Below are 10,187 nucleotides of genomic sequence, written 5' to 3'. Positions count from 1 at the left end.
TTCTTTCTGTCAGTACCATACTGCTTTTCCCCTAGCAAGAGGGCATAAAACAAACCCATTTCTTCCCAATTCTGCATTCCATATAGTTTTCCACCATGTACTCTATGGACTGAACCTCTCATTGTGCATAGTGTTTTTGTCTTCTTTTTGCCATAGCATAAACACCTCGTGCTTCAGGATCAGGCAGATAACCCTGGCAGATTGGACACAAAGGGATGAAGAGGTAGGGGTGGAAAAAATGGTCGGGCAGTATCAAGGATCCTATTGCTAATGTGACCACAGTAGAAAGCTCTTCTTTGGAGAGAAAGGAGTCTAGACAAAAAAAGGCATGGAAACAGGTTGGGAGAGTTTTTGCAAAGGCCCTGTGAAGAGGGAAGGCTGGAACAGAAATGTATGACTTATCCCCAACATGTGATAAGTTGTTTAGTCCTGCCACCTTGAGTCAGATGCTCCTTTTCAGCCTACTTAGATACTCTAGCTAGATGTGGTCCAGGGCTCACAGAGAAATGGGCAGAAGAAAAGCTACGGAGGTCTGTGGGGTATCCAAGCCTGCCCTGAAGAGAACAGTCACAAGAGCATGGAGCTACATGCAGTCTCAACAGAAAGGTTTATTTCTCTAGTATTTGCATGCTGACAGAGGGAAGGGGCCCTGACTAGTGAGTGAGAGAGCTGACGTCATATAACCTTGACCTCAGATTTGGAAAACCAAGCTCTTATTTGTTTGGACTCTTAGTTCTTGAGAATCTTGAATCCAATTTCTAGTGTTAGCCCTTTAGATCTTAGGTTTTCCCCCATGGGGAATATCTGTAGCAGGAGGTGGGTCAGACTTGCATTCCCACCAGACCCAAACTATGACAAAGATTATTTGACTGCATCCGATGATGGCTGCATACATCAGCAAGAAGATATGGTCCATAGCCTCAACCCAAGTCTTCCTTGGCCCCTCAACTCTCCTTTGGGACTCTGTGGGAGAAACACAGAATGGGAGCTGCCCTTCATATGACAACACCCTCCCCTGAAGCAAAGAAGATGATGAATACAAGGGACCAGACTGTTCTTCTTGGGGGGAGGAGGAGGCTCCAGAGTTAAATCACTTTCCAGGAACAAAAATCACATATCTGAGTAAAAAAATCACTGCCACAGATGTCCTTCTGAAACTAGGTATTTGTATCCAGACAAGAAAGCCCTCAGTTATTATTTTAAGAGCTTCCTTAGGGAAACTGGTTTAGGTATTACTCCAGAGGTGAGTTCACTCTGGTACCCAAGGATATCAAGTGCTCTCCCACTAAACTCAGCTGTCCAGATATAGTCTACTTCGTTACTAGAAAGAGAACCAGTATTTCGGAAAAAGGTAGTATTTGTTTCATTTTAAGGAAAACTAGAGGTACTAGACTTTCCTGTTTTGACTGGGGTAGGGCTCAAGGACTGTTCCCAAACTATGATTCTAAGGCTTCCTTTTTTTCTCTTTGATGGATTGCTTTTGCCTACCTTCAGATCTGGGCTTTGGGTTGGCAGTGTCTAACACTTCTCTTGGAACTGGGTTTGGCCTGCTCTTTGGGCTGAAGTTGCCTCGAGCCAGCAAGCCAGACATCAGCACGGTCTCCATGGTGCTGAGGGAGAGTAGTATCAGTAGCACTGTGAAGTAGGAAACTGGAAGGAGAAACAGCAGAATCAAAAAGGATTAAAATCTCAGAAAATACCCAGTCCAATTTGTATCTGACCAAGAGAATTACCTCTATAATTTCCCCCAATGAGTGGTCATCCAGCCTACCCTTGAAGATACCTAGCGAAGGAGTACCCACTATCTGAAGCAGCCCGTTCACTTTTGGATATGTCTATTTGTTAGGAAGTTTCTTTATATTGAGCTTAAATAGTTGCAACAATTTTCCCGATGGAAAAGAATCTCTGGATGAGACTTAATTAGAAATTGGGCAAGGACAACAAAGGTATTGATAATATAGTCTCATAGATATTATAGTTTAGTTCTCTGGTAGATGAGATTAACTGAGAACAAGAAGCCACAGGCAGTGGCTTCCACAGTAAGGAAGGAAAGGAGGTAAGGGTGAGCTGGGACACTAGAGAAGTACAATTCCATCCTTGCTGATGAAGGCACTTACTCAGGAGAGGATTACAGGAGGAAGAGCTGGGAAGGGCCTGCACCAAAGATGAATGGAAGACGAGGTAGCCAAGCAGCAGCGTCACCTTGTAAGAGATACGCTCAGTAGCCTTCAGAGGCAGGAGGCTGCCGCATATATCTGCCAGGAGTATTGCCACCCCTGGTACCACCAAGGCCATTGTTGTCTTTATAGCCGTGTTCTCTAGGCTTAGCTAGGCAAAGAAAAAGTAAGAGGGTTTTCAAGAAACTCTAAAACACCTGCCCCTGGTAAATGACCCAGCTTCTCCCGTTATGCTTTGCTCTTCCCAGGTACTCCTGACCAGTACAGCTGTAAATTCCTCAGTATATACTAAAGGAATGATTTCACTGTCATTCTTCTTCCCTCCCCTAGCTTTGTAAATACTCTTACTCACCGTCACCTGGAAGCAAGGTACCAACTGCTGGTCTGGGACCTGGGCTTTTAAACCTCGAACCATATATTCCCGTTTCACGCTCACAATCTCATTCACTGCATGGGGATGAAATGCCAACTCTTCAACTATGGGATTTGGGAAAAGAAGGAATGGCAAACCATGAGGAAGGGAATGGCTTATCCCTGGGGCCTAATAGGCCCTTGCTTTGAAAGATAGGTTAAGAGTTTAAGAACACAAGTGGAAATGATCCAAGGTCATGGACATAAGGGAAAAGCTCTATGGAGAATAGGAGTTATAAGAATCGCCCCATTTTTTTTTTTTTGAGGGTATCTGTAAAATGGGGATGGTAATAGCACCTACCTCACAGTGCTGCTGATCAATAGAGATAACATGTAAAATGCTTTACAAACCGTAAAATGCTTTACAAACCTAAAAATGCTATGTAAATGCTAGCAACTAATATCATAATTACCTAAAAGGGTTTTTGTTGTTGAAGCTATTATAATTATTTTGAATGACCATTATGTTACCATCCTAACCCATAGTACTGGAATGATTTCTTTAAAAAAAAAATGATATCGAAGATCTCCATACAGTCCTGTTACTCTTGACCAAGGCAATGCTTTTGCTTTTCACAGAAAAAAAAAAAAAGGGGGGGGGACAGAGAGCACGGAAGAGTTAATTGTCTTTAAAGTTTAAAAATTTGACAGGGAAGGGGGTGGGAGGATGTGGGGATGGAAATGACCAGGAAGATAGTGGAACACTGATGGATACCAAGCCTCTAGGTAGATGTGAAGCTAAAGGAACATGGTTTTGCTACCAGCTAGAAGAACATGAGGACTGATCCCAAGTCGAATGAAAAGTGTTGAGTATATTGATGTTGGGGAGGTAAAAGGGTGAGTTTTTAATTGGGAAGTCTTAAGCACAACCCAGGGAAACAAATCAAGGAAAATACAATGCAAGGCTGAAGAACTCAAACTGATAGAAATGAGGGGCTCAGTGAGAATAGTGCAAGAGTGAATTTTCTGGGACCTGTTGTTGTACCTCCCATCCACTTCCCTATACCTGTGTTGCTGAAAGCATAGAAACTGAGGTTGCAGTCACTTTTATCACTGGGGAAGCGGAGAAGTTCAAAGTCGCAGTTCGTCTTGGTGGTGACCGCGGTGTAGAGCTCCACAAAACCCTTTCTGCTTACCCGCGCCCGTGGATTGTGCTCCCTCCATTCTACGGAGAGGCTAGGGAAAGAGGAGCCCGACACCAGGATGTCAGGTCCTCCTTTTGCAGCTTCCATTCTGACTCCATGGCTCGAAGCAATAGGTGGGAAGATGGGGGGAAAAATCAAATGATCTTGTTCTCCCCTCCATCTGCTCCTCGGAAGTCACAACTGACATTTCGCTAAGCAGAGGTGACAGACTTTAGAGACAGACTAGGGGGTCTTCCCTGGGAGACTTTGGAAAAGACTCAGGAATAGCCTGGGGGCACTTATCCCAACTCACCCTTCGCGAATGGTGAGGTCAGGGGTCCACAGCAAATTTGAGGGCAAGGTGATGGAACTCCGTGGGTCTGTACTCTCATGCCACGACAGATGAGGGTCGAACCACGACTAAAAAAGAGGGGTAAGGCTCTCCTTGAGATGGCAGAGAGGTTCTATTATTCGCGAAGACTACTAGTAAAGTGGCTGGCTGCACGCCTGCGCTCCTGATTTGTGTTCTAAATCGCGATCCAGAAACCAAGATAGCATCTTTGCGCCCCTTCCTCTCCCTGTTAACGGGTTCCCGTCCCCCACCTTGTTACCATTCTCACCAGTCTCAATAGCAGCGCGGAGGACACTGTGTACTGCAAGATGTTCTGTTAGGGAGAGGGGAGGAAACGACGGCATCATCACTTCGGGTGCAAGGAGGCTACAGGTCAGAACACAACCTAGTCTCATGGCACCCTCCCTCCCAGTGTTACGGCCCTCCTCACCACATCGAAGACATTGGAGACAAACACATGCACGTCAACGAGCAGAGGTGCACTCCCATTATCCGGGATCTGAGGACTGACCTCAGTTGCCAACAGCGAGTCTAGGCAAGCTAGGGGCATCCAGGCTGTGGAAATGGAAGATGAAACGGGGGGGTGGGGGAGGAGGGAAAGGGGGGAAGGAAGGCTTGATGGCGTTAACCTGGCCACCCCAAATACCTGATCCCTCCCACTTCCTCAGAATGTAGTTGGGGAACTAGGGACAGGAATGGGACGAGGGATTACGGCCCCAGCAAGGATAGTTCTACTCTGGGGAGAGGGGTCGGGAAGAACGGGTATTGGACTTAATCATACCGGACCCAAGGAGGGAGAGCTCAAGCAGCAGCTGCAGAATCGTCATCAGGAAGGCTCTGCAAAGGCACTAAAGGGACAAGTTAAACCTGATCCGGACTAGAACCGGGAAGACGGGGCCTTGATGCAATTTGGTCGCTCTTCCCCTAGCTCCAAAGCCACACTTGCTCTTACTCGGGTACAATAGCCCGCTGCCCAGTGCAAAAGAGAATTGCTCCGAGTTTGGAGCTCATCTGCCCTCCCTCAGTTCCGCAAATAGCCGAAAACAAAGCCTAGATCCCGTCACGCCCGCCCCTGCACCTGCCCCTAAGCCTAAACTCCCCTCCACCTGGGCCTAATATAGCGTTCAGGAACTGAGGCATTCACATTTTTTGCCTTCTGCTGATTTGTTCTGACTCCATGGAGCCGCAGGGATATCCCTGGTAGAAAAAAGATTTGGATGTGGCTTAAATATTGTTGGCAAGCGTGCATATCCTTCCTGTAAGCAATTAATGTTCTGAGAGAAAGCACTAGTAGCCAAGGAGTTCAGAGTTGCGAAGGCAGAAAGCAAGCCTCGGTGGCTCCGATTCTAACCATGGTTCTCTAGTAATGCAGTGCCTAGATTACGACAACTCACAGCTTTCACTCCAGACCAGCACAGACTTTGCAGACCTGGGTTTCACATCAAACTTTCCAAACCCTGGGAAGAAAAGGGATTGCTGAAAATGACCTAAAGAGTCGAACAAATCTTGGCCTGAGATTTATTTGGAATAATCTTAAATGAACTTGCCCAATGATTTCCAAAAGCTGGAGGAAAAGGTTGTGGATATTCAGTGCAAGGAGGACTTCCCCTAGGAAGTACCCGTTTTATCAGTTAACCTAAGCGCACTACTTGTCCTCTGCTAACTCTATAAGAGACCCACCAAGTGCCTGAAGTGGCCTCTAATTTCATATCTAGTCCAGCTCTCCCACCCCCGAACTTCCTGGCAGCTGGACTGATTGGGTTTTTTGTTGTTTTTGGTTTTACAGGCTGCCCAGTCGCCTGATTTCTTAGGTCCTACACAATTGCTGTCATCTCAGTTCCAAAGTTCCCGAACCTCATTGGTTGAGGAAAGGAGTTATTTCAGCAAAATGCCAAAGCATGGTAGGGCGATGATGGGCAAACCTCTATAATTCCCGGGTTTCCTTCTATGCCATCCCTAATTCCAGAGTCTAGCCTCCCCCACGTGGACAAAGGAGGAATGAGGAATATATAACATTGAGGCAATTTGAGCGCTTAAACTCCCAAACCAGTATCTCTTGGCTGCTCCCTCCCAGTCAGTCCCTACAAAAAAGCACCCCCCCATACTTAATAGTATTTTTTCCAATTAATGTAAAGATAGTTTTCAACATTGATTTTTATAAAATTTTGAGCTCCAACTTTTTTCTCTTCAAATTCCCTTCCCTCTCCCCAAGACAGCAAGCAATTTGATATAAGTGATATATGTACAATCATGTTAAACATTTTCATATTAGCTATTCTGTGAAAGAAGAATCAGAACAAGTGAGGAAAACCATGAGAAAGAAAGAAAAAGTGAAAACAGTATTCTTTGATCTGCAAACTCCATAGTTCTTTCTCCGGACATGGACAGCATCTTCCAACATGAGATCCTTGGAACAGCCTTGGATCATTGCCTTTCTGAGAGGAGTTAAGTCTATCCCAATTGGTTATGGAACAATGTTGCTTCAAAATGACATTCTTAAACTCTGTTCTACAGATTCAGTTCTCATCTCATTGAAGGGGATATACAGGTTACAGGGAGCCTTCACTCTCTACTCTCCAGGATGGGCCGGGTAAAGGGTTCAAAACGGAATCTCTCCGAGGATGTTCAGGAACTGAAATGGTAGAATCTGCTACTTTGCAAATAGGTATCATTGCGACGGAGTCGTGAACCAATAGGTTGCCCTGGCAAGAGCTAGTTGGGGCAACTCTCACCCTACGGGAGATGAGCTGAGGAGCTTGGCAGAATAGCCCCTCACAGATTTTGCGGAAGCCCTTTCGGAAGTGTTTGGAGACGAGTGCATACACAATGGGATTGACGCAAGAGTTGGCATAAGAGACTAAATGGGAGAGAATGCGCAGCACATAGTTAGCTCGAGTAAGAGGGAAGTGGCCAAACCAGACCGAGAGGATGAGGGCGTGATGGGGCAGCCAGCATAGGCAGAAGAGCGTAGCCACGATGACTATCATACGAGTCACTTTCCTCTTAGAGCGCTTGGATATGGAAAGAGTGGCCACTGGATCAACAGTCCGCCAGAGATAGCGCAGGGTTCGAATGTAAGTCAGGCTAAGTACGAGAACCGGCAGCAGGTAGCTGAAGACAAAGGTACAGACATCCATGGTTCGACGTTGCTGTGCGCTCCAGGCGGGATGGCACACGGTCAGGTTGGCCAATTCTGACTGACTATAGTAGCTGAGGTAGGGTCCAGAGAAAATCAGCGCCAGTGTCCAGATGAGGCCTATGGCTGCCAGCCCATTCCGAGGAGTCCTCAACTCTCGGGAGTGCAATGGGTAACAGATAGCCAGATACCTTCCAAGGATAGAGAGAAAAGTCAGTGCAGGGGGGCTGATGAAGTCTAGGGGTAAGGGTGGGGAGCACCCTTGGGACTTGAAAGTGAGAGGAATTCTTATTTTCTACGTACTGTTCCCAAAGGCAGACAAGACAAATCCATTTGAGATCTCAGACTGATTGATTATGAATTATTTGAAGGTCCCCTTCGAGGGAATGGACCTATATAACTGACTAGAACAAGTGACTTTTGTCACATAATTTTCCCCAAGTTTACAAATAAAAGGAAGCATCTCTCTTCCAATCAACTGATAAATTCCAAAATCTATAGAATGTCACAATTACCGGGATATCTGAGGCAGCCTCTTTCAATTCTAAGTCTTCTGAACAGCAGGCACTCTGCTAATGTCTAGTGAAACTTATAGAATCTGGAGCCCTATCTGGGTTTTGTTGTAATTGAACTATATATGCCATGGTAGCAAAAGGATATTTCTGGGAACCTATTCTAAGGACAGTTGAGGACCCGAAGAGAGGGAAGAACATTTGAGCCTTAGACTGGATTTCCTCTCAAGAATTCCTGGTTCTCTTTGCAACCTTTTCTCCCTTCTCAATCCTCTTTTCCCTTTCCTTTGATCCATTTTTCAGAAGAGGTTCTAGTTATGTCTCAGCTTCCTTCCAGGATATAGAGAGAAGCCCCTAAGCCCCTCCGTGCTGCTCCCTCGCTCAGCCCAGAGCAAAGCAGCTGGAAAACCAGCACCCCCAGAAACTTGGTGAAGAATCTGCCCTCTGCTTCTCATTATCTGTGAGGCAACTCCCAGCTCCAGCCAGTCCCGGCCCTAGGGATTTTTGAAAGAGGGTCAGGGCCACTGACTAAATTGAAGAATTTCGAACACATTCGAAGTTCACCAGCTGCTCCGGAGCTGTGCCTTCTTTTGCACCAACCTTGGTCTTCCACCTATGGAGACCACTCGGGGTTCTTTTAAGCAGCGTATTGCCTGAACTACGACTCTTAAACCTAGACCCAGATCTTTATCTATTCTAAACCTAGTGTTTCTTTCTACTTTCTCCTCCTTGCCTTCTTAACTCTGGTCTCTCCTCCTTCCTCTGTATTCGCCCTCCTTATTTGTTTTTTCCCCTTCCACCTACTCGGTCTTGGTCCCCGACCTCCCGGAGGCAAGGTTCACGAAGGAGGAAAGAGCTCTTGAAATCTCTTCCACTACTTTCCCGCAACCGCTATTACTCACCTATCTAGAGAGACGGTAGCCAGTGTGAAACTGCTGGCGTACATAGTGAGGAAGATGAGAAAGTGAACTGCCTTGCAAAGCAGAGCGCCGAACACCCACCCGTCCAGGGTGTAGATGGTCGCTTGGAATGGCACGCAGCAAACGATGAAACAGAGATCCGCTACACCCAAGTTGAGAATGAACAGGTTGGTGGTGCTATTCATTTGGCCGCTGCGCAGCAGCACAGCTAGGACCAGAGAGTTCCCCACCGTGCCCACGAGGAAGATGAGAGCGAAGAGCACCGGTACGATGATTGCCTCGGGCTGCCAACCCTCCCAGATGCCGCTCACATCACTGGCGTTTTCCAGGGCAGCCGAAGCATTAGTGTAGCAGGGAAAACCTAGGAATCCGTCCACACCTCGTTCCATTCTGCTCCCTGGCCTGGAGTGACCAGCTATTGCCGCTCCTTCAAGCTAACTCCGAGCCCCAAATTGCCGGTATTTCTCATGCGATAAACACCCTAACGCCTCCACAGCCCGGCTGCTTCGGAAGCCCCCCCCGCAGCTCCAGCCCGGGAGAAAAGGATGGAGGCAATCGGGGGGATGCGACTGGGGGGAAGGGGAGGAGCAAAGGAAGCCGGCTTTGTCCCAGGGGAACCGCAGGCTGAGTGGGGAAGCTAGAAAACCAAGGAATGACCCCCTGGTCTCCAAGGAGATTTGGCACTGATGAAAACATCCCTACAGAGCGATGTTTCTCACTACCTCAAGGGAGGTGGATGTGAGTTGGGGTTACTTACTGCAGTCAAAGGGTTATGTCACTTTTCTCTTCCCTATTCAGGGGTCTTCAATACAAAGGAGACACCAGCCTCGGATTTTACTGAAGGGTTTCCCAAGGGAAATGCCAGCAGGAAGAAATTCTGAGCCAACAGAGCAGAAACCATAAGCCCCTGTCCACAGCTAGGTCTCCCACTTTCACTACCTCCTCTTGTGTGGGTTGTAAGGTGAGTTGTTTCTTGAGTGGTTTGCTTAATCTATCTGTAGGAGTCCCTATCCTCCAGCTCCCAGCAACTCAGGCCTGAAAAATGCTCTTTGATGAAAAATGATTAAAAATAGACAATAGAAGGCCCCTGAACACCCAAGGAAAGAGAACTGATGGCATCAATAGGACAGCTAGGTGACTCATGGGATGCTGGACATGGAATCAGGAAGACTTGAGTTCAAATGTGGCCTCCTGTACTTACTAGCTGTGTGACCCTGGACATGCTTTTACCTTGGTTTCCATTCATAACTGTAAATGGGAATGATTATAACAGCTACCTCAGAGATTTGGTATGAAGATCAAATAAGAATATTTGTAAAGTGCCCGGCACATAGTAAGTAGTAAAGAAATGTTAGTTCCCTCTCTCTTAGATGGGTCTTCCTCTTTCTGAATCTGAGCCTGGAAGATGGGATGTGGCTTTGGAAATGGGTTTGTTCATATGTCCATGTTCACAAGTAAGTGAACTTGTACCAAAATAAAGTTGAAATGGATATATGATTTAGACATAAAGGGTGATACTATAAGTAAATTAGGAGAACAAGGAATATCCGTCAGA

The 10,187-nt window shown here is 46.6% G+C and overlaps 2 protein-coding genes across 2 annotated transcripts; both read right to left on the bottom strand.

Annotated features, from left to right (window-relative positions):
- Positions 1–363: 363 nt before the first annotated feature.
- On the bottom strand, positions 364–5,773 carry ZACN (zinc activated ion channel). Its single transcript, XM_031968641.1, is given in 12 exon segments — positions 364–977; positions 979–1,015; positions 1,489–1,650; positions 2,118–2,328; positions 2,530–2,654; positions 3,595–3,764; positions 4,026–4,132; positions 4,333–4,377; positions 4,495–4,619; positions 4,846–4,941; positions 5,459–5,521; positions 5,752–5,773. Coding segments are annotated over 12 exon segments (1,368 nt in total). The 3' UTR covers positions 364–772.
- Positions 5,774–6,592: 819 nt separating this feature from the next.
- On the bottom strand, positions 6,593–9,178 carry GALR2 (galanin receptor 2). Its single transcript, XM_003768510.2, has 2 exons — positions 8,615–9,178; positions 6,593–7,391 (listed from the first exon to the last, which is right to left on the bottom strand). Exons 1-2 carry the CDS (start codon positions 9,019–9,021, stop codon positions 6,614–6,616), a joined length of 1,185 nt encoding a protein of 394 aa, XP_003768558.1. The 5' UTR covers positions 9,022–9,178; the 3' UTR covers positions 6,593–6,613.
- Between the last annotated feature and the right edge of the window lie 1,009 nt (positions 9,179–10,187).

The sequence above is a fragment of the Sarcophilus harrisii genome, chromosome 4 (assembly GCF_902635505.1).
Source record: "Sarcophilus harrisii chromosome 4, mSarHar1.11, whole genome shotgun sequence".
NCBI classification, from domain to species: Eukaryota; Metazoa; Chordata; class Mammalia; order Dasyuromorphia; family Dasyuridae; genus Sarcophilus; species Sarcophilus harrisii.
This window is presented reverse-complemented; position numbering and strand designations above follow the sequence as displayed.

Bases quoted from the DNA above. Each gene is read 5' to 3' on its own strand.
- GALR2 (XM_003768510.2), bottom strand. From the start codon at position 9,021: ATGGAACGAGGTGTGGACGGATTCCTAGGTTTTCCCTGCTACACTAAT. The intron at 7,392-8,614 runs GTGAGTAATAGC...TATCCTTGGAAG, and splicing joins GCTACCGTCTCTCTAGATAG to GTATCTGGCTATCTGTTACC.